At 39.7% G+C, this 24,825-nt stretch overlaps 1 protein-coding gene across 1 annotated transcript; it reads left to right on the plus strand.

Moving 5' to 3' along the window:
* Positions 1-1,920: 1,920 nt before the first annotated feature.
* LOC101413690 (olfactory receptor 5B21) lies at positions 1,921-2,877 on the plus strand. Its single transcript, XM_004466837.4, has one exon. The coding sequence runs from the start codon at positions 1,921-1,923 to the stop codon at positions 2,875-2,877; it is 957 nt and encodes a 318-aa protein (XP_004466894.3).
* Positions 2,878-24,825: the final 21,948 nt, after the last annotated feature.

Genomic DNA, 24,825 nt, shown 5'->3' on the forward strand with positions numbered 1-24,825 from the left:
AATAAATAAATCTTTATATTTAAAAAAAAACCCTACTCAAAAGCATTGTACAGATTTTGTAATTAAGTAGTTGTGTGACTCTGAAGACCATCATGTGCCTCAGCTTTCTGATATATAACAATCAGAAAACTACCCATTATAGACTACAGGATACCATGTCTGAAAATTAGAGAATACATGTCACTGCTGGTTGTGAGATAATTAGTGCATTACTGGATGAGAGTCTATTGATAAGTAAATAAAAGTCTGAAAAATAGGAAATTCTAAGGGTTTATCCCAGGGAAAAAGAGAACCTTGACATCTACAAAGATGTTCTCTATTGATTGTTCAAAAAGGTGAAAAAAATGGAAATGAGGGACTGGAGTATTACCAGTTGACTGTGCTAGCTACATGATAATGGTTGTCCAAGCAGGAGAAGCTGAGCTGTTCCCTACTTTTTGTGAACAAAAAAGGGCTCTTCACTAACCTGATCACTGCACTTGCTTTCCAGGGTAAGTCAAGGTCAAGTGGAACTGAATTAGTCCCTTGTTTCTCCTTTTTCTTTTTCTCCCCACACTTTCTCTTGCTGCCCTTTTCTGAGCCTGGTCTCACCCATTCCACTACCAAGAACAGTCAAAATCTGTGAAGACCTCAGGCTGAGAAAAACAAACAGAAGAGAAGTGCTCTAAAATTAAGATACCAACCTTTCTCTTGCCCTGTCTGCCCCCAAATTCACTGTTGTTTCTGAATAGTTTTCATTCCACAAGTCTAAGCTAATATTTTTGCAGGAAGTATGGATCCGGTTAGACAAGAGAACAATAGGTTGTTTTGCTGTGGAGTTAAATGGCAAGAAAATTTTTTTTAAGGTTTGCAACTGATATTCTGTTCAATACAATAAATATTTATTTATGTGTGCAAGGTGACCCGGTAGGCTGGGCGGGCCAGAGGATAAAGACATTTATTGTTCCAAGGGACTTAGAGCTGGTAAGGGAGCTGGGTGGTTGCCAAACTAATTGTGTGGTAATCAACACTCCAGTGCTTTGAGAGTACAGAGAAAGGAAGACTTAATTATAACCAAGATCAACAGCAAATGCTTCTGATAGGAGGTTAATATACATATGTCCTGCCCCTTTCAGGTGAACCACTGTTGAAGGATAAACTGATAAAGATACTAAGAGTTGTAGTTAAGATCTTTGGAATTAGCATCAGACAGACCAGGGTTAAATTTTACCTCCGACACTCACCAGTTATGTGACTTTGGGAAATAATCATTGAACTGTTACTATTTTAAAATAATAATAGCTTTCCAGTTCCCATGTAAGAGCTACTAGATTTTAGGAGAAGATAGTAGCCATGAGAAGGAGACCAGGTGTAAAATACACTGCTAATTGGAACTAACTTAAAGTAAAAGATGAAAAGCCATTATTTTCGTGTTTTAAATCATATAAAATATTTTTATAATGTATGTATAGTTTTTCCTTATGTAAAATGAGCAAAATAATAGAATCAGCTCAATATAGTTGGTGCGAGGATTAAATGAGTTTACTACAAGTAAAGCCATTGGAGCAGTGCCTGGCATATAGTAACTTATTATTATGATTTCTCTCAATGCTACTTAATTATAGTGCACATAAAATGTCAGGAAATCTCTACTGAAGCAAAATTCTCGGCAGTAGAATGGGGAAGGGACAGAATGAGGGATTTATACTTCTTATTAATATTTTTCCCATTCTGATTTTTTTTAATTAAAAAAATTAAATCTACCTCACAGGATTAAATGATACAATGTAACAGAAGGTTCTAGCATGTGATTTACAAAAGTGCATTCTCAACATATATTAACTTTCTATTTTTATGTCATCCCATTATCCCCTCGAGCGTTCACCTGACTTTCATTCACTCCTCTTTTTAATCACTTCAGGCAAATTCAAGTTGCCTTCAATGGAAAACAGCACAAAAGTGACAGAGTTCATCCTTTTGGGATTAACAGATGACCCAAATCTTCAGGTTCCCCTATTCCTGGCAATTTTGTTCATCTACCTCATAACTCTGGCTGGGAATGGGGGCATGATGCTGATCATCCGCTCAGACTCCCACCTCCATACCCCAATGTACTTCTTCCTCAGTCACCTCTCCTTTGTAGATCTGGGTTACTCATCAGCTGTAGCTCCCAAGATGGTGGCTGCATTGCAGTCAGGGAACAAGGTCATCTCCTACAATGGATGTGCTGCTCAGTTCTTCTTCTTTGTGGGTTTTGCCACTGTCGAGTGCTACCTCCTGGCCTCCATGGCCTATGACCGCCATGCAGCAGTATGTAGGCCTCTTCATTACACCACCACCATGACAACAGGTGTGTGTGCCCTCCTGACCATTGGCTCCTACGTCTGTGGCTTTCTCAATGCCTCTATCCACACAGCAGGCACCTTCAGACTATCCTTCTGTGGTTCTAATGAGATTCATCATTTTTTCTGTGACATACCTCCACTCCTGGCTCTCTCATGCTCCAACACACGCATCAGCAGGTTGGTTGTCTTCTTTGTCGTGGGCTTCAATGTCCTTTCCACCCTCCTGGTCATCCTTATATCTTACCTCTTCATATTCATCGCCATTCAAAGGATGCATTCTGCCAAAGGACAGCAGAAAGCCTTCTCCACTTGTGCTTCCCATCTCACTGCCGTGTCCATCTTCTATGGCACAATCATCTTCATGTACCTACAGCCCAGTTCTAGCCAGTCCCTGGATACAGACAAAATAACATCTGTGTTTTACACTGTGGTGATTCCCATGCTAAATCCTTTGATCTACAGCCTTAGGAACAAAGAAGTGAAAAGTGCTGTCTGGAAAAGATTCAACAAATATCATCCCCCATCTTTAAGTATGGAGTGGGCACGTAACTAAAGGATAGATCTTTTCTCAGCCCTAAATACCATTGTTACCTTTGAGGCTTGGCAGATTTTAGCTCTACCTTCCCCAAGAACAGTGCTTACTCCTACTAGAAGAAGAAGTCATATAAAGAAATGTCTCACTCAGGAAGATAATTTGATACATAGTGATCAAGGACATGGTACATCGTTAGTTTCATGATGCAGTTTAAAACAGAAGATTGAAGTATATAACTGAATATACTGTGTTCCCTTCTTCCCAGTTGCAATTGTAAGAAACTTCCATTCACTATTAAATTTGTTCATTATTACATTATTCATTGTAAAATATTTTTCAATTGGATTATACAGATATTACGTTTTCCATTTCTTTGGTTCATGGGCTTGCAAGTTAAAAGTTTCTAATGCTGACAAAGGATGTTTCAATATTTTTATTTTTTTATTAATTAATTAAATCAAAACAATTTTCTCCCCTTCCCCCCTGCCCAGTTATCTGTTCTCTGTGCCTACTTGCTACATGTTCTTCTTTGTCCGTCTCTGTTGTTGTCAGCGGCATGGTAATCTGTGTTTCTTTTTGTTGCATCATCTTGTGTCAACTCTCCATGTGTGGCACCATTCCTGGGCAGGCTGAACTTTCTTTCGTGCTGGGTAGCTCTCCTTATGGGGGGCACTCCTTACACATGGGGCTCCCCTAAGCGGGGACACCCCTTCGTGGTGTGGCACTCCTTGCATGCATTAGCACTGCATGTGGGCCAGCTCCACATGGGTCAAGGAAGCCGGAGGTTTGAACCATGGACCTCCCATGTGGTAGATGGACGCCCTAACCACTGGGCCAAGTCCGCTTCCCTCAATATTTTTAATAATGTCTCAGATAAGGCTATAATTTAAAGGACAGAGAACTGGACCAAGAATCTGGTATCCTGGCATTCATTCCTTCCAACCTTCCCACCCTGCCTCACTCCCATCCTCACTCACTGGTCATGCACCTCTGTACTCTCGACCTCCTTCTGCTCAACTGCTCAGGCAACTTTGTTAGAAAAGAATAAACCACCTTGTATACAGAAGTATGTAGAAATTTCAGAAAGTCAATTGCTTAAACTTTAACCTGAATAAACATGTCTTCTTTAGAGATCCTGCACCCCATTCTATGCCTTTGGCCTTTAACACAATTACCAAAAGTTCAGAAGGTTTGGAGGAAAAACAGAAAACAATTTTTCGAAGGGTTATGAAAGGGGATATTTGTCTTCTGAATTAAATGCTTGCATTTCTCAATACCCTTAAGTTTGGTAAATCTATTATAAATATACAAAATGGCTTTCTGTGTCCTCTTTGCTTTTTCTTTTTCAATAATTCAGTTCACTCTGAGTCCTTATTGCATTCAGATATTCTGTAATTAGATGCTACAAGAATAAAAAGCCTGACTGGAAATTTGCTTCTTAAGATAAGAATGGCATGATGATCCACAAAGCAAGTCCACCTTTAGGCTTTGTTTCATGTGCTAGATGGTGTGAACAGATGTGTGTGTCATGTGGGAAGAGAGTGGTGATTAAGTTTGTTTCACATGTATCAACTTCTTGATGGTGTTTATAGCTATATTAATAAAAGTCACCAAATAGTTCACGATTTCAAGGTCTCAAAAAAATCAGTTTTTACATTAAATGTGAAAACTGGAAATCTTGGTAGGCTAAATCAGGTGGCTTAAAAGGTCAAATTAGTTTTGAGATTATGAAACTCTGTTACGTATAGGACAGTCTCTGAGAAGAGTTGATATGAGTCTTGTGGAGAGAGGAGCAAAGCGGGAGTTTCTGAATGACGCTTAACGTAGGAAACACGTTCTCTAACACATGTGCTGTCATTACCTCAAGAGATCAGGTGCTCTTCCAGACCCAAGACCTGGCAACCTGCCTTATCTATCCTCCTGCCTTCCCCCCTCTTTAGCAGATAGGTTCATCCAGCAACACACACAAAACAACAGCCTTCAAAGGTCCAGATCCACTACCTAGGAGTCCTTCTCAGTGACTTAAAGAAGTATAGCACTCCAGGGCACTAAGATTCAGAGATGAGTTTGGGAAACATTGAGCGCATTCCAGTCTTAGCTCAGCCTTTTTTCTATTTGGCATAATGAATTGACTTCTTGTTTTTCTCCTCTTTCTGCTTCTCCTCTCTACTTCCTCTTTTTTCCTTCTCCTCTCCCTTTTTGTTTTCCTTTTTTTCTCAACCCCTTTCTATTCTCAGCCCAAGCACGAATTTTCCTCATCACTATGCCAAAGTTCCCCATAAAAAATTAAGTCTAATATTTGTATATCATAACTTCCAGAGTACATAGTAAGATGTGTTTCTGGGTGTGTCTCTTTCTGCCTTTATACCCCAGTTTAGGGAGACAAGTGTGAATCTGCAAAGAGTGAAAGTTCTAATGTCTATATATTTCTATTTTCTGATGAAGTCAACTCTCTTACTACATGTGATTGCAAATGGGTATAACAGAGCACTAGTTAGTTCTAGTAATCAAGAGCTGAATCAGCCCTTACTCTTTTTTATCAGTTGTATGACCTCAGGAAAGTCATATAATCTCTCTGAACCTAAAGTAGAGGATAAACTGTGAAATAAAGGATGTGATGGTGCCCATCAAAATGAATACATATGGAAAACAGTTGGGAGTCCTGAACTAGTCTTTCATTTCACTATTCTTGTACTTGCCACTTTTGGCTCCGTCACACTCTCCACCCCATCCAAGACTAAACCTTTATTTTCATCCATTGTTTAGCTTCTTTGTCCTCCAAGCTCCTGGCTGTATAGCAGACCCACTACAGGCTGACATTACACAGCTATTCATTTACAGAATCTACTCAGAAGGAGACAACTTGTCACCAGCAAGATATCAATTTACAGAGCACACATTACTGCTGGGAGCTTTTCACCTCCACATGGGAAATTTATCAAAGAGATTTAATGTTCATTTGGTTATTATCAACACCCACCCTCTCCATGCAGGAATGCTCTGAAAGATGAAAGACACTGTGAGTAAGGCCTGCAGTTTATGTCAGCGCAATAAAGGCATGGGAAGACTTTCTACCTGGAATGTCCAAATTAGAATGTGAGAACACATAAATTAGGGCAATTATTCATATCAAGTTAGATTATTCTTTGGACAAAGGATTCATGATTGAGTTATTCTAACTAGGATGCACCCCTTTGTGCATTAGATTATTTTGTTTAGCTTTATGTTTATGGAAAGGAAAATTAAAATATTAGGAGTCCTTGACAACTGAAGTTAGAATTGCAGTCATGGAATCTTTAATCCTTGAAGAGCCCTTAAAAAATAATCTAAACCCACCCTCTCATTTTACAGTTAAAAGCTCTGATTCCCACAGTTTAACTTGCTCAAACTCCCAGAGAACCAAATCTTGGATCTTATTCATTATATAAAGTTCTCAAGATGCCAAAGGACATTTTTACATTTTTGTCTTCATTTGTGCACCATGAGAGAAGTTACTGTGCTTCAATCTTGCAGATGAGGAAATAGAAGCCTGGGCAGGTTAATTTACCTGCCTACTTTTTAAAAGAGGAGCCTAGATTTGGACCTGAATCTTTGATTTTCCTGCCCAATGCTTGGAGAAAATAAAATCAGCCTCATGTTTTAGTAAATTGCAATGAAGAACTTATTTGACATATGAATAACTTACAGTCTTTCATGATGTGCACCCACCAAGTGGAAGATACTTGGAAAATACAAACAAACATAAGATTGTAAGATGTGGTTCCTAGTTCAACAAAGCAAAGACTCCTACATATATAGTGACTGAAGTCATGCATTGTGAATTTATGAATCAGCATTCAATAATTTTGGGTTTGTTTTTCTTTTTTTAAGATTTTTTTTCCCCAAACCTGCTCCTGCCCCCTCTCTGCTGTGTTTTCCTGTCTATGTCCATTCACTGTGTGATCTTCTGTATCTATTTCTCTTTTTTTTTGTCTTCTCATCTTTCTCCTCTAGGATACAGAGGGATTAGATCCTGGGGACCTCTGATGTGAAGAGAGATTTTGTCAATTGTGCCACCTCAGTTCCTGGTTTCTGCTGCACTTCATTGTGACTTTCCCCTTTGTCTCTCTTTTGTTGCATCATCATCTTGCTGTGTGACTCACTTGCATGAACACTGGCTTGCCGCACAAGCACTGGCTCACCACATGGACATTCATGTGGGCACTTGGCTCACTGCACAGGCATGCTTTCTCTCTTCTTTTTCACCAGGAGGTCCCAGGGATCAAACCTGGGTCCTCCCATATGGTAGGTGGAACCCTTATCACTTGAGCCACATCCATTTCCCTAATAACTTTGTTTGTAGGAATTTTGCCTATACTCCAAGGAGCATGGATGGATCAGTGTACATTTATTTGGAGCTGGCTGCCTTTGGATGCTGCAGTCCATAGAGAGAGCTAAGCACCTAGCCACTGTTTACTGGACACAACATGCAAAAAGGTGCAGTGTAAGGACTATAGTAGGCCACATGGTTGTTCCTTTCATGAGCTCCCAAATAGTGCAGAGGAACAAGGCACACACTTCCAGATGGTTGATAATTCAAGGCATTTGTGGCCATTGTCTAGTTACTAGTATAGAGCATAATTATTAGAATTCTTCAGGGATGAGAAAGAAATCTGTGGACAGGGTGGATACCATGGAATAGGTAGGACTTGAGCCAGACTCTGAATTCCAAGGTAGGAGACTTAACTTCTAGCCCAAACTCTACCACTTACCAGCTATATCACTGGTTCAAACCATTTGTCTCTACGCCAATTTCATTATCATCAAAGTGGACATAATAGCACCAGCTATTTTCAAGGGTGTTGGGAGAATCAAATGAGTTAATAGGTAGGAAAGCATTTTCAAAATTGCTACCTGATTGCTTGCAATATTATTGGTGTCAGTAATGATATAAACAGAGCCAAATGGGGAGTTCCAAACCAAGAGGGATATTCCTGAACCAGGTATGGAGATGAGACTGAATATGGCATGTTAGCAGAAACCTGTAAGAAAAATAGACTACTCAGATTAGAGCTAGGTGAACCACCAACTCTGCAGTCCATTACTTCTGTAGGCAATTAGGACTTGTTCCCATCAAACTGTATGGCTTGGGTCTCTGAGAACAATTGTTCCCTATAGAAATCACATTTTTTATAGAGAAATTTCTGTATGATCCCCCCACCACTCAGCTATCTTGATGTAAGTCCAAGAACCCTGTTCATAATATAAGATTCATCAAGTGTTGGTCTGTGATTATTTCACAAGATATGTGCATGTTGGGGGGCGGGGTGTATTTGTAGCATATTTAATCAACAAAAAGTTTATGTGTATTCATTTATATTAAAAAGCCTCCTACAAATCAATGAAAGATAGACAACTCAATAGAAAAATTCAAAATTTAGTTATCCATCCAATTAATTATTTTCAAAATTTAATTACCCACCCAATTATTCACATTTATTTGGCTTATCTCCAGTTTGGGTTAATGATGGAAAATGCTGTTGTAAATATTTTGGTGCATGTATCTCAGTGCACATATGCATTCAGTTCTTTAAGGTATACATACCTGGAACTGAATTGCTAAGCCATAGTTTATATATATTCAAGTTTACCAAGTACTGTGATGCTGTTTCCCAAAGTAGTTGTGCCAATTTATAGTCCCATCATAGTAAAAATATTTTTAAGAAGTAAATCAAACATAGCTCCTATATTCAAAAATTTTACATAAACTTCTCTTACATACTTTTCTATATATATGTTATATTTTGCAATACAACTATTTTGGGAAGGATATATCCAACAGAGCTCATAAATTCAAGTTTATAGTACAGACAAAAGAGAAGTTAAGGCCTACACATAAGTAGCTCTGATTCTGTGTAGAAAATGATAAGGACCATAAGGAAAGATACATTTAAAATGCTATAATAGCATAGGGGAAGTATAGATCCCAGAGAGGGGAATTGAAGAAGATAGCATTTGTTCTGGGCAAGAAAGATACATGAAATAAAACCAGAAAGAAGTGAATATTGATGTGTTCAGCAAAGAATGTTCTGTTTGGCCAAAGTGTAATGCTTATGAAGGAAAGTAGTGAAAAAATAAGCTTTGAGTAGTATATTGGTGCCCACTTGTGGATAACATTTCTTTAAGGTTTGAACTATAAAATCAAATTCTACCAAGAGAAGTATAGATGACATGCAAATGTCAAGGTTAAAGACAGAATCCCAGCTACTGCAGGAGAGCATTCAGTATAGTTTTGCTCATGCCCATATGTTAAGGTAAATCATTTGTTTACATCAGGCAAATTGTCCAGCATTTTACATGTCAGCACATATCCACTTAAAGAGTTATTTAGGTACCTGTTGTATCAGACATTGGCAATTTTCATCTGTCCAGAATTCTGATTTCCTTGGAGAATTATTCATCCGCATTGTGTTGGTGGGAGGAGAATTCCCTGTGCCTGACGGGTTTATGGAAATCAAGTCAAGGAAAACTTTCCTTTCCTGTTCCAGGTACAAAGAGGGGCTGCATGATTTCAAAGTTTTTCCAATCAAAAATTATCACTTTGTCAAATTTGAATTTAAAGCAAATGAAGCAAGGGCAGTATGAGGATGTAGAGCTCATTTTCCCCCATGGTGTGATTCTGGTCAAACCATTCAGCTAAGTGATGGTTGCTTTGCTTCTGCTTCTATTGTTCATTAATTCTCTAAAATCCCCCTAGTTCCTGATTTTGCCAAACTTCTCTAATTCTGAGAGCTCCTTGATATCTTTTAACTACTCTCCCTCTTTTTCCTTAAGTTAGTCAGAGTTGAATTCTGTGATAAAACAACTGATATCTCTAACTTGCGAGAGATACTCTGCCTGGGACAGTATAGTAAGCAAGAGACAAATCTCCACCCTCAAGAAATTTGAGAAATAGAGTAGAAATATAACATGTTAAAGAGAAGAGAAACTCTCAATAATACAAGACATGTCCATATCATTTCAACCAGCAAATTGGTAGGAAAATGAAAAATGCAGAAAAAGCACTGCCACAAAACCTGAACCCCAAGCTGTCCTTTTTTTCCCCCCTATCTGGTTGCATCATTGTCTTTTTGGTGCCGCACTTCACTGCACTGTGATGGCTTTATTTTTCTTTTTTACCAGGAGGTCCCAGGGATCAAACCTGGGTTTTCTGTATGGCAAACGGGAGCTTAATTGCTTAAGCCACAGCAGCTTCCCCCAAACTATCCATTTTTAATAATTTTTTCTTGCTAGCAATGGTAATAAAGATTTGGAATGATTGGTACATAAGGCTGAGTCTGGAGGGCTATTTTTGTTCCACTGCTGCAAGTTATAGTCCAGGAAATTGAGGTCAGGGGAGTGGAAATGGCCTCTGAAAGTCTCAGGTCCAGACTCTGGTGTCCAGGAAGCAGCAGTGCCAGACTTCATGATAAATTCCACTGCTGCAGACCCCGCAGCCCTGTAGCTACAACCCATTTTGTGCTTCTGGGTTCCTACTTAGTTTGCTTCTCTCTTGAGGTTTCTGAAGAGAGCCATCTTCTGTCCCTACAAACAAATTACTGGTTCTCTCCTTAGATAATAGTCCATTTGGGTGAAACGTGGGCCTGGCTAGAGCTGGAGAGAAAGTTGTGTCCAGGAGCCAATGTGTTGCATTACAAGTTAATTAAAGCAACCGCTTTTCTTCCTTCCTCTCTCTCTCTCTCTCTTTCTTTTATTTTTTCTCCTTTTTTTAAAATATTACATTAAAAAAATATGAGGTCCCCATATACCCCCCACCCCTCACACCACTCCTCCCATATCAACAACCTCTTTCATCTTCGTGGCATATTCATTTTATTTGGTGAATACATTTTGGAGCACTGCTGTACCACATGGATAGTGGTTTACATTGTAGTTTACACTGTCCCCCAGTCCACCCAGTGGGCCATGGCAGGACATACAACATCCAGCATCTGTCCCTGCAGTACATTCCAGGACAACTCCAAGTCCTGAAAATGCCTCCACATCATATCTCTTCTTCCCTCTCCCTACCCTCGGCAGCTATCGTGGCCACTTTCTTCACATCAATGCTACAATTTCTTCCATTACTAATGAAAATAGTTCCATAGTAGAATATCAGTAAAAGTCCACTTTAATCCATACTCTATTCCTCCATCCTTTGGTGCCTGGGATGGTTATGTCCACTCCCCCTCTATATCAAGAGGGAGCTTAGATTCCACATGGATGATGGATGCAATTCTCCTGCTTGCAGTTGTAGGCACTCTTGGCTACCTGGTGTGGTGATTGACCTTCTTCACCTCCCTGTGAGCTAGCCAGCCTACTTTTCTTTAGAGCCCTGCTTGTTCACTCTTCACATTTCTCTTCTTCAATTCTGAGCATCTCCTGTGTTACTAACAATGTCTCCTACAGTGGGTGCCCTCAGGAGGAGCTCATCCCCCAGCTTCCAGGAGGGTTGACTGCTAAGAGATTGCATTTGAGCTCTCCTTGTGAATTACCTTCAGCTGAACGGAGCCACCTTGCCCAAGGTTATGGCTCCTCCCCCAGGTAAAATGCATTCAAAACTGGCCCTGGCCCCTTCTCTTGTTCCCTTGAGACAACTCCTAAGTGCTGCCTCGGCTCCAACTTCTCCAGCCTGTCCAGTCCTGCTACCATCTCTTCCTCGTTGCTTTTCCTGAGAACACTCCCCTGTGAACTGCTTGCATGCTCATCTTAGTGTCAAAGTCTGCTTCCCAGAAACCATTCACTGTCAAACCCACAATACTTCTGATGACCAAATAAACTTGTTATACCTTCTTCAGGATTTTGATTTGTGTGGCTAACAAATAAAATCCTGGAGTACAGTGGTCATGTGGTTAGTGAGCATGATATTTGCATTTCTTAGAGATATATAGAGCATTAGAGACCATCCCTGCCACCAAATATTTCCTGAGGGTCTCCTTTGTGCTTGGAACTGCCACTAGCACTGTCACCTTTTTTGTTTCTTACAACTGCCCTGGGAGTTAAATGCTGTTACCCTAGCTTTATAGTTGATAAAATCAAGGCTCAGAGATGTGGAGCAACTTTTGTAAGGTCAAACATTTGGAGAAGTGTCACTGTTTTCTACTAGACCATAAACTCTTTGAGGATGGGCACTCTTACCATCCAAATCTTTATGTCTCCAACACCTACCTTAATCCCTGACACATAGCAGGTGCTCAATGATTCTTACCAAGTGAATGAATGCCACATGTTCTACATTTTAATGTACACTCATTTTAAGATTCACAACCAAAATGTGAGATAGCAAATAAATGTCCCATTTTGCAGTTGGTAAAACTGAGGACCAAATGCAGTTGCTGAGTGCTGGAGTCAGGATTATAACCCATTCTGTTTGCTGGCTCTACAAGTCATCCCCTATACTCTGACCTCCCCAACTTCTATTATTTTTCAGATGAGGAAACTGAGGCGCAAAACCCTTAAGTGGATCTCAAGTCACATAAGTAGAGAATGGTAGTGATGAGGTTAGATCCCAGACCCTCCTCCAGAACACCAGGTAGCACTCCTGCTCATCATGGTCAGAATCCACAGGACTTCAGCTGCTTTTCCAGATATAGTCAGTGGAATGGTATTCTCGCTTAGATCAGAAAACTCCTCATCAAATATAAAACAGAAAAAAAAACAGAGGCCACTTGCCCATGTGATTATATTTTATAACTCAGAGCTGAAAATAGCTTTCTGCTTGCTTGGCCTGCATATAACACATTAAAAATTCATATTCAAATCCACTGGCCTCTTGGATTAATGTCAAGAGGATGACTTTCCAGGTTTCTTTCTTTCCCTGTCTCTATCTCACCCTACAGGGAGTGGATTATCCTTGTCCATGTTATTTTCCACATGAATTACTGAGCTCTTATTTTCAAAGATGAATTTCATGATCTTATGCTCTTTGCTGTACCTGCAGAATTCATTTTGGAAGTCAGCAGAGTGACATATTTAAGGGTATAGCCACTGGAGTCAGAGAGTTGGGGTAAAGCTGTGTATTGTTGGGCAGTGCAGGAAATTCTGTGAGTCCTCATTTCCTCTTCTGTGAAATGAAGATAAAATAATATCTATTTCCTGGTGTCATCATGAGACTTTAATAAGTTAATCCATGATACATGTTAAGCTCAGTTCCAGACACACAGAAAAAATGCATAAAACAGGATAACTAAAACCAAAAACTGACCAAACAAAAGGCACCAGCACCCAGGGTGAACAACTTGTCCTGATTTGTCCAGGACTTTCTGATTTTGGCATGTAAAACCCCACATTGCAGGAAACCCCTCAGTTCTCCAGGCAAACTGGGATGATTGATTTCTCCAGTCAACACCATCAATGAAACAAACAAAAAAGTTCAGAATCATTCATTTATAAAACAAGTAATTATTAATAATGATTACATTTCAGGCATTTTTCTGTCCTTCTAAAGGCAAATAAGATAAAAATATATCCATAAGTAAAAGAGAATCATGCAAATGGACAAATTATAAAAGAGAGACTCCTGAAAGTTGGCAAGAAATGTTCAAAAGAGTAGAACTCTGAGACACATTGCTCCCAGGGGACACTTTGGAGGCAGTTTTATGGATTATGTGCTTCTGTCCAAATTGAAGTTTGTTTGGATTTCTTTCCCAACAAATTCTGTGGAGAGTTAAAAGGGCTACACCTTTTTAAAATTTCTATGAGCAGAGAAGTTAAACAGCTCTCTTTACTGCAGTACTTCTCAGAGCCTTTAATAGGCTAATAAGTTGTTGACTCTCCAGGATGGGGATGTTTTAAGTATTATTTCAAAATGTTTTTAATTTTTTGACAATAGAGAATCATATTTGGGACTCACAGAATAGTAGTAGTTGCTAGAGAGGTAGACATTTCTTAAGTGGCCACCTCTAAGACCTTACCTACCCCTACATCCTTCTCTGGGGAAGTCACAAACATATACTAAGTGGCTATCCTTTGGCCTTCTGCTACCTGTGCTTCCTTTTCTATTGTATGCCCTTCCACAATCTGGGGGAAATGTTAAGTCTAATGCCAGACTTTAAACCCAGAAACAAGCAGCCAAAAATGCTTATCAGAACAGGAATTCTCAGTAGCCATCCCCCACCCCTAGGTAGTAAAGACCCACACTCAAACAGAATAGATTAGTCCCTCTTCTCCAGCACACAAAGATGCCATCTAAGGCACATACCTGGAGCAATTTTCAGCCTCCCCAGGAGACTGGTGGTGATGGGACTTATTCCTCTACCCTTTTGGACTCTGTACCAAACTAGGCTGTCAAAATGCAATATACCAAAAATGAGTTAACTTTTACTATGGGATTTATTAGCTTATAAGCTTACAGTCCTGAGGCCATGAAAATGTCCAAATCAAAGCATCATCAGGTGGTACTTTCTCTCTGAAGACCAGTTGCTGGTGATCCTGGGTTCCTCTGTCACATGGCAGGGTACATGGCAGCTTCTGCTGGTCTTTCCCTTCTCTTCCAGGTTTCATTGCTTTCTGTTTCTGGCTTCCATAGTTTTCCCTCTCAGCTTCTGTGTCTTTCTCTCCCTGTCTTTTTCTCCACATTCATCCCATTTATAAAGCACTCTAGTAAGAGGATTAAGACCCACCCTGGGCCATGCCTTAACTGAAGGAACCTAATCAAAAGGTCCCGCTCACAATAGGTTCATATCCACAGGAACGGACCAGCTTTAAGAACATGATTTTCTGGGGTACGTATGTTCTCAAACCACCACAGTAAGTGACAAGGAGATGTGCCCCTTCTGGACTCTATTCTGTGTAATAAAGGGATCAATTGCTGGAAGTTTCTGTCATGCCTTGAACCTGTGTTCCCATGTTGTGCTATTGTAGTAAGGTGCTCCACATTAGTGTTCTGCAGGCTTTGACAGAAAAAAAAATCTCTAGGTGGCATTTGGCAATGAACTCAGAAAGCTCAGAATTGAGAGAAAGGTGCCAAACTCGAGATAGAAAAGCCATGTTTGAGTCATAATAACCAGAACCATGGTTTTTAACCTTTTTTTTCCCATCATGAACTTCCTTTCAGAATTTGATGAACACATGAGTGCATAGAGGATAAGAGACCTCCATCCAGAGGCTTGAATTTTGTGGAGCAAAATGGAAAGATGTTAAGTTTCCTGAATTGAAAAGTCTTATTCTTTAAATGAATTTTGAGATTTCATATCAGCAAAGTGGGAAAAAAAAGTTTGCAAAGGCTGAAATAAATTCTGACATAAGAAAGAAGTATCCAAGTGCAGACTAGCATGGGATAAGAATGTGTGGAATGCACAAAAGCAGTATTTAGACAAAGTAATAATTATTGCTTTCATATATTGAGTGCTTGCTATTATATGCATTATCTTATTTATTCAGGAGGTACTTTATAATGGTAGTAAAGGGTGCAGCTTTTGAAATCAGAATGCCAAGTTTTGAATCTTGGTTTTACCATTTACTGGTGATGCAACTCTGGAGAAATTGCTAAACTGGGCTAAGAATCAGAACCCCCATCTGTAAAGTGGGGATTGTAGGATAAATGGCATAATTCTTCCAGTCTAGTGCCTCCCTCTTAGTAAAACTCAGTAAACATTAGCTATAATTATGAATATTGTATTATCATTATCATCTTCATTTCATAGAAGAGACAATGGAGAACAAGAGCAGTCTATAGCAGAAAAACCTTCTCAACCACACTCATCTCACAGATAACCATGAGTCATTGGTGAGGAGCAAATGGAAAGCAATACCATTTATTTTAGTTTTATGTTTTTCTTAGAAAAAATACTGAAATAAAACAAAGTAATTTACTTGGTCTTTTTCTAAATTATTTTTATCTGAATCACTATTTAGCTACGTGAATCATACCCATCTTTGTGTGCATTATCTCCTTAGGTCAGATGTGTCTTAAAGGTGTGTCTACAGTTTGGGCACACCCAAAGGTGGTCTTAACAAGAGCCGTGTAACCTGAAGTTACTCTCTTCTGATTTAGGAGGCATTCTGCTGTTCTGTCACCTGCTCCTGGAGTCTTTTCTTACAAGTTTCAGTTTCTTCCCCATCTCTCCTCTTTCCAGCCTACCCAAATGAGAGAGACAGTGAGACAGAGAGAGAAAGGGAGAGAGGGAGACAGAGAAAGGATTTTTTTTTTCACTTTCTGTTCTTGCAATTTGAGGATATGTGGATTTGGAGGTCCTTGTGCCCAAGGGAGGAATACTTCCTCTAAGGAATACATACATATTTCCATTAAGTTGGAAACTGATACTTCCTCCTGTTAATTTTGGACCCCTTATGCCATTGACCCAACAGGCAAATGAGGGGGTCACTACACTAGCCTGGATGATTAATTCTGATTATTAAACTGAATTGCTGCTACAAAATGAGATAGTTTGAACTATATCTAAAACTTAGGGGATTTCCTTAAATGTCTTTTAGCACTTTCATGTATATTAATAATAGTTTATAGAAGTCTGCAGCAATCCAAGAAAGACAGGACTGGGAAGGATTTGAATCCTGTGAGAATGAAGGTTTGAGTCCCCCACTCTGGTAAAAAGCTCAACCATTCAAGGTGCTTGTAGAGGGTGAGGGCAACAAGGAATGGGTGCAGCAGGAAAGCTGTGCTTATCTCCACAGGCCTTGTGACTGGATGCAGAAACAGTTACTACAGCAGCAATGGTTTGTGTGTTAGTTTTTTCCCCACCTTTTCCCCATTGCTACTAAATATGAAGAGCACCAACATTGGATTTTGAGTTCTAGGTGGGACTGTGACTGAACTGACATCAACTCACGAGGATAAAGTGGTTTTATGGGACTTTGTGTTTCTCTTATGTTGGGGACATGCTTTTTTAAGTTTTTCCTTCAATGAAGACAAATATATTGCTGAGGGAGCAAATGGCAGACTGTGCAGGTTATTCTTTATTTCATTCAGATTCATTCTCTGCCCTGCAGAAGAAAAGGGTGTCTGAGTTATAGGGAGTGCATTAGTTGGGTTCCCTTGTTTTCTTGCTTCTGATTGTGTTCAGGTATTAAGAGGCATAATCCAGAGATCTGAGTATGGGAGAAAAAAATTGGGGCATTTTATCTCCCTATCCCCCAAAACCAATTTCTCCTTGTTGGGAGGTTGTGGTAGCAGCTGTATTCCTCTATGAAAGGTCACAGCTGAGGCAATGAACCTCCAATTCCATGTATACAGCTAGGCCCAGATTACAATAATGACACACTTTCTCCTTGTCCCTTCAGGCGTAGGGTGGCAAAGGCTTCTTGTTGCTAGTTTGGGAGTGCTTCCCCATCCCTTTACCCTACCCGCTCCTCCTAGATATAGTCCCGTCATTAAACTTTTCAGATAATCCTGTGAATGTTTCATTTGTTATCTGCCATGATTCTGACTAACATAGAGTATTTCTAATCAGCGGGGCAGCCATTGGATTTACACTGTAAAAAGATCACTCTGGATATTGTGGAGAATAAATTAGAGGGGACAAATGGGGAAGTGGGGAGATGAATTAGGTGGTTATTAAAATAGTTGGAATGATAGAAGATGATAGTGGACAAAGATGGCAATAGAAATGAAGAGAAAGTGGATAGATTCAGAATATGTGTTTTTAGTTTAAACTAACAGTACTTGCCAGTGGATTAAATGAGAAGGATGAAGAAAAAAGAAGAATCCATCATGGTGCCCAAGTTTTCATCTAGTGAAATGGCTGAGTTAGGATGGCACTATATACCAAGAAAAAGAAGATTCATGGAAACCCAGATTTGGGGGGGCAGAGGTGCAATGTATTTTGCTTCTGATCATTTTAAGTTTGAAATGTATATATTATAAAAGTCATCTAATTAGAGATGCTAAAGAAGAATGGGATATACAAATGTAGAGACCAGAGGGGAGTCAGAGCTAGCTATTTAAGTTTGGGAGTTGGAAATTATAATTGAGCCTTGGGAATGGATGAGAACACTTAGGAAAAAAGTAAAGGTTGAGAACAGTGAAAGAGCTGGAATCATGAGGAATCACAAATTAATTAAGAGATCTATTATCATTGCTGCATGACAAATAACTCTATTTGAAGTTCTTCATATCATAGGTAATTTACCCAGATGGTAACTAAAAGATTGTTCATTGGTATGTGATTTATATCATAGGATAAATGTTTTTATCATTTGATGGTTTTTTAAAACATAAGAGAAAATTACCTCTGAAATGGAAATCCATTTGTGAATTCCTTATTTTTAAAATTTTTACTTTATAATTTTAAAGGTTTTAGATGCAGCTGATGGCATGTAAAATTAATAATAAGGCAAAATACATTACATACTTAATAATAATGATCAGTTTTTTATTATATATTTATCATGTGCTATGAAATATGTTTCCACACTTCATCCATCCAAAAATCCTTTGATGTAGGGCTGATCATCCCAAATTCACAAATGAAAAATTGAAGTTCAGGTAGGCTAAATTGCATGTACATAGTAATAGAGTTCAAAAGTGGTAGAGTCAAACTTAGAAATAGCTCACTATTCAAAAGACTCACTCACCCTTTGGATCATTAAGAGCCATAGGTAAATAACATTTGTCTGCTTGGAGCACAGGGAGAATACTAATATTTTTGTTTGCCTATAGGGAGTTGGAAGTTCTGAATACCAACCTCATCATTTAAAAAATAATTTATTGAATTATATCATTCATACATGAACATACATAAACAATAAGTATATAGTAAAAGTTGTGAACTTAACAAAACAGGGATAACTAATACAGTGCTCCCATACATCACCCAACCACAAATACTTTGTATTGTAGTGAACATTTTTAACAAATTATGAAAGAGCATCATCAAAGTATTACTGCTAATTATAGTGTATGTCTTACCTTTGGTGTATCGCCCTCATCCCCAATCATTTGATTTTGTTGTATAAGAATTGCAGACTTGTTTGCAAAAATAGCTTCTCTAAAGCTGCTTTTGTACAGTGAGATGATTAAGTCATTTTGTAGTTATGAGTTCAATTCCAGACCAACTGTGCAATCTTGAACAAGTATCTTAACCACTCTGAATTGTATCTTCCTCCATAAAATGAGGATAATTAATGATTCTTCCAGACCAGCACATGGAGAGAAATCAGTGAGGAAATGCATGTACAATGCTTGGAACACTGCCTGGCATATTTACTGAGTAAACATAGCTATTATTTCTCCCCTTTCATTCACTCATTTTTCTCTTCCTTCTAGCCTTTCTATACACATATGGATTCCCTATTTATGATTGCTAAATGGAGGCAAAATAGAGGACACTCTCACTTTGCCTCTGAAGAAGGCACTAATGATCTTTGTATCCTGGAGAGGCCTAAATTTCAAATAAGATGCCAAGGTGATCTTTGAAGTACAGACTCTTATTTCCTGCCATTGCTGTTGCTTTGGTATTACAGTTGATTAACCTTGTTTTGTTGAATAATTGATATATATCAGTCCTAGGGCACTGCTTAGTGTGCTGTCAAGCCTTTGTTTAGAGTCAATGTGCATTTATCAATTTATATATTAATATTCATGTATTATTATATTTTGGGAAAGCTTAGATATTAATTACTAGAAATACTGAAGAAAGTGTTGCTCTTTTATCAACCATAAATGGGGTGTGGAAATGCAGGTTGTTTATACTCAAGGGAACTCATCACAATCTCCTATCTGTTAACAATTCTTGTTCCTTGCACTCAGTTGTAGAGCAGTCACACAATTCCCAAAGGACTTCCATGGAGAACAGCACAGAGGACTTGAGCTCTTCTTTGGGGGAGTAACAGATTCCAGAAAATGCTTTATTTTAATACCATGTTTGAAAATCTAAGGGTGACTGTGTTGATCCTCTTGGATCTTTTCATGCCATGCCCATATACTTTCCTTCAGTAACATTTTTATATTCAGATGGTGACTGGGTTCCTCCTAGAAGACAATGGCAAAAGCATTTTGTTCAAATTTTTATTTAGAGGGTGTATTCATCAGCCAAAGGGTGCTGATTCAAAGTACCAGAAATCTTTTAGCTCTTATAAAGGGCATTTATTTGTGATAGAAGGCCCTAAAGAGTCCCACTCAAGGTACCACAAGTAGTATTTACTCATTTGCCACGTGTTGATGCAAGATAGCAGGTGATGTCTATGAGGGTTCAGCCTTCCTCTGTCCTCTTAAGGGTCTATGGTCCCAGCTTCTTACAATCTCAACTGTAGGCTGGCATAAGGCTCATCTTTCTCCTCAGGCCCATTTTTTTCTGGGCTCAACTGCTCTGTTTTCTCTACAAGGTCAGCTGTAGACTATCAAGCTCATCTCTCTTCTCACAGCCTCTCGAGTCAATAGAGCACTCTCCCTTCCTGCATATCTGCTTCTGTATATTTACTTCCTAGGGCTCCAGCATCAAAACTAAAATTCTCCCTCTGCCATATCATTTTCCTTGAGAGCCCCCACCCACCAAGGTGGGTAGAGATTCAACATCCTACTGAGATGCTTGAATCAAAGCCCTAATTATAATTTAATCAAGTAAAAGTTAAAACTCTGAATTTAGTACAGTCTAACATGCCCAGAGGAACAGACCAGTTTACAAACACAATCCAGTATCTATGTTTGGAATGCATAAACAATACCAAACTGCCACACAGGGTATTTGTTATTAAATTGTTTTCTTTTGATCTAAATGACCTATGAACTGAAACTGTAGAAGTCACTTAATTACTTTATCACTTGAAGCTTGTTGGGTCATGTAACTATGGTTTTCTAAACTACACACAGGAAATAACTTTAGCCTCTTCTCCTTCTGTAAGTTCAATATGGTTCATAATGTTTCTAGAACACTCCCATTCTCCAAATTACCTGTCTTATGATCTGACATCTGTATTCATGAATTAGTCATAATCTTTCTGGTGGGTTTTAATGGCTGTCTTAGCATCCTGAGTATCATGATCATGTACGTGCTTAGATTCATTGCTCTCTTCATTATTCCCCCAGGTAAAATAATATCAGGACAATTCTACCTGGGCATATGTATTAGTCAGGGTTCTCTAGGGAAACAGAATCAACAAGAGATAACTGTCAATAGTATGCAGATTTATAAGAGTCACTCATGTGACCATGGGGATGCACAAGTCTGGGTTTCAGGCTGTAGGCCTGCAACTAGGGGCTCCAACGAAAACCCAATGAAGGTTTTTGATGAGTTCTGGGAGATGCTGGCTGTCCAAAGATGAGCTGGGAAATTCTCTCTCAATGATGGAATCACTTCCCCTTTTAAGGCATTCAACTGATTGGATAAAGTGTCACTCATTGCTGATGGCAATCTCCCTGATTGATGTAATTGTAATCAGCTACCTATGATTTACCACTGCAGTAAAGTCAATGGTAACTAAAGTCCATAAATGCCATTGTATTACAGATAGCCCAGTGCTTCCTTGACCAAACAACTGGGCACAATTACCTGACTGAGTTGACACATTAGCCTAACCAGAACAGTCCACCACTTGTTGGCAACCATACACATTAAACCATACTTAGTCTGTAAGTAAAAAAAAAAAACAGACATGCATATGCATATATTTCTGCCTAACAATGTTCAACTCTCCTGCATACAACTGGAAACACATTACTTCCATACAGAATAGGGTGCAAGTTCTTGGGTAATATTCACTCTTAAACTTGACATTCTCAAATATTATGACATGAAACTGATACAACTTGTTATAAGATAAGGGAAAAGTTTGGGAAGAAGACAAAGAAATTCCTTTTGTGTACATATACAATCAAAATCATAGTGAAACAATGAAGAAAGACTCATGACCATTACAGTACTCATTTCTGTAACCGGTCACATTATTGAAGAACATATTTACACTACCCTCTATCACTACCCATTCCATGTTTGCACTTCAGCTGGCCATGGTTTTTTGCCTGTAGGGTGACCCAAACTTTCATTCTTGAAGATTCTGGGCCATTGTTAGTCCTACATGGATTGGGTTGTTGCAATTTTCCATTGGCTTTAATCTTAGTGCATGGCAGTATTAGAAGATGCCCTAGAGATTCTCCTGTATTCCAGGCACTCTTCTTTACCCCCATTACGTAGATGCAGTCCTATTTCCCCTTGATAGTCAGGATCAAACACCCTAGAGAGTACAGTAATTACCTTCTTTGACAGTTGATTCAGAGGTAAGAGGAGCCCAAAGTGGCCAGGTGGCAGTTTTAGCTTCCAGTTCAATGGAATTATTGTTGTGTCCCTGGTGACAGCACTTCTTCTTTTGGGACTAAAACCTGTAGACCAGCAGAGTTTGAAGTTGCAGGGACAGGAAGCGAAAATTTTCCTAGTGGCTCACTAGGGGTAATAGTGAGTGGTGCCACTCCAATTTCCACCTCTTGATTTTTGGACCCATGGATCCTGGTTATGAGAGAAATAGCACCATAAGAAGATGCTGATATAGAGCATACACAGCCTCCTGGAGAACATTGCCCCAGCCCTGCCAGATATTGCACCATAATTGAGTCTTCAAAAGGTCATTCCACTGTTCTGTCAATCCAGCTGCTTCAGGGTAATGGGGAACATGGTAAAGCCAGTGAATTTCATGGGCATGTGCCCATTCCCACACATCATTTGCTGTGAAATGGGTTCCTTGATTGGAAGCAATATTTTGTAGAATGCCATGGCTGCAGATAAGCATTCGGTAGGTCCAGGAATGGCAGTTTTGGAAGAAGCATTGCAAGAAATGCAAGCCCATATCCAGAGTATGTGTCTATTCCAGTTAAAACAAATCACTGCCTCTTCCATGTTGGAAGTCCTCCAATATAGTCAACTTGCCACCAGGAGGCAGGCTGGTCACCTCAAGAAATGGTGCCATATCAGTGGCTGAGTGTGGGTCTCTGCTGCTGGAAGACTGGGCACTCAGCCTTTTGGTAAAGGGAAGTCCATGTTGCTGAGCCCATGCATAACCTCCATCCCTACATCCATGGCCACTTTGTTCATGAGCCCATTGTGAAATGACAGGAGTCATTGGGAAAGAGGCTTGGGAAAGAGGCTCAGACTTAAGCCACAGAGTGGGTCATCTTATCCACTTTTTAATTAAAATCTTTCTCCTCTGAAGTCACCCTGGTGAGCACTCATGTGGGACACAAATATTTTCATTTTTTTTGCTCACTCAGAAAGGTCTATCCACATACCTGTTTGTCACCAATTTTCCAATCATGTTCCTTTTAATTCCTTGATCATCCAGCCAAACCAATGGCAACAGCCCATGAATCAGTGTACAAATGCACCTCTGGTCATTTCTTCTTCCAAGCAAAATGAACTACCAGGTGCACTGCTCAAGGTTCTGCCCACTGGGAGGATTTACTCTCACCATTGTCCTTCCGGGATGTCCCAGAAAGGGGTTGCAGTTCTGCAGCTGTCCACTTTCTGGTGGTACGTGCATATCGTGCAGAACCATATAAAAAACAGGCCAAAGTTTTCTCTTCTTAAGCCACCTGATTATAAGGGACTCCCCAAGAGGTCAAAGCTGTGGGCTGGGAAAGAGAAGGTACCATGGTAAAGTGGTGACCATGGCCATTTGGGTTATGTCCTCATGTAACCAACTTGTGCCTTCAAGACCCACTCAAGCCCTGTCTCATGTATACCACTTCCACTTCATTATGGAGTGCTACTGTGCATGTCCAACTTTATGATTTGGTGGGTCAGACAATACCTAGCTTATGATAGGCAACTCAGGTCTCATGGTAACTTGATGGGCCATGGTTAATCCTTCAGTTTCTACTAAGGCCCAGTAGCAGGCCAAAAGTTGTTTCTCAGAAAGAGGAGTCATTTTCTAAAGAGGATGGCAGGACTTTGCTCCAAAACCCAAAGGGTCTGGGTTGTGATTCTCCTACAGGGGCCTACCAAAGGCTCCAGACAGCATCTCTATTTGACACAAAAACTTCCACCATTGGATCTGCTGGTTCATAAGGCCCCAGTGGTAGTATACCTTGCACAGCAGCCTGGACCTGACACACAGCCTCTTCTGGTTCCAATCCCAATCAAAACTAGTAACTTTTCTGGTCACCCAAAAAATGGGCTCAGTAGTACACCCAAATGAGGAATGTGTTGTCTCCAAAATCCAAAAAGATCAACCAAGTGTTGTGCCTCTTTTTTAGTCATAGGAGAAGCCAGATGCAATCCTTCACCTTAGAAGGGATATCTCGACATGCTCCACACCACTGGATACCTAGAAATTTACTGGAGTGTAATGACCTTGTATTTTAGTTGGATTTATCTCCCATACTCTCTCACACAAATGCCTTACTAATAAGTCTAGAGTTTTTGCTACTTATTGCTCACTAGGTCCTATCAACATGATATCATCAACATAATGGACCGGTGTGATACCTTGTGGGAGGGAGAGGTGATCAAGATCCCTGCAGACAATAATATGACATAGGGCTGGAGAGTTGTTTTACCCCTGAGGCAGGACAGTGAACGTTTACTCCTGGCCTTGCCAGCTGAAAGCAAACTGTTTCTGGTGGTCCTTACTAAGAGCAATTGAGAAAAAAGCATTTGCCAAATCAAAAGCTGCATAGCAGGTACCAGGGGACGTGTTGATTTGCTCAAGCAATGATACTACATCTGGGACAGCAGCTGCAATTCGAGTCACCACCTGGTTAAGTTTACAATAATCTACTGTCATCCTCCAGGATCCATCTGTTATCTGTACAGGCCAAAAATGGAGAGTTGAATTGGGATGCGGTAGGAATCACCACCCCTGTATCCTTCAAATCCTTGATGGTGGTACTATTTTCTGCAATCCCTCCAGAATTCCAAAATTGTTCTTGGTTTACTATTTTGCTAGGTAAGGACAGATCTAGTGTCTTCCACTTTGTCTTTCAAACCATAATAGCCTCTCCACAAGTCAGGGATCCAATGCGGGGATTCCGCCTGTTACCGAGTATGTCTATTCCAATAATGCATT

This window comes from Dasypus novemcinctus, chromosome 10, assembly GCF_030445035.2.
Source record: "Dasypus novemcinctus isolate mDasNov1 chromosome 10, mDasNov1.1.hap2, whole genome shotgun sequence".
Classification (NCBI taxonomy): domain Eukaryota; kingdom Metazoa; phylum Chordata; class Mammalia; order Cingulata; family Dasypodidae; genus Dasypus; species Dasypus novemcinctus.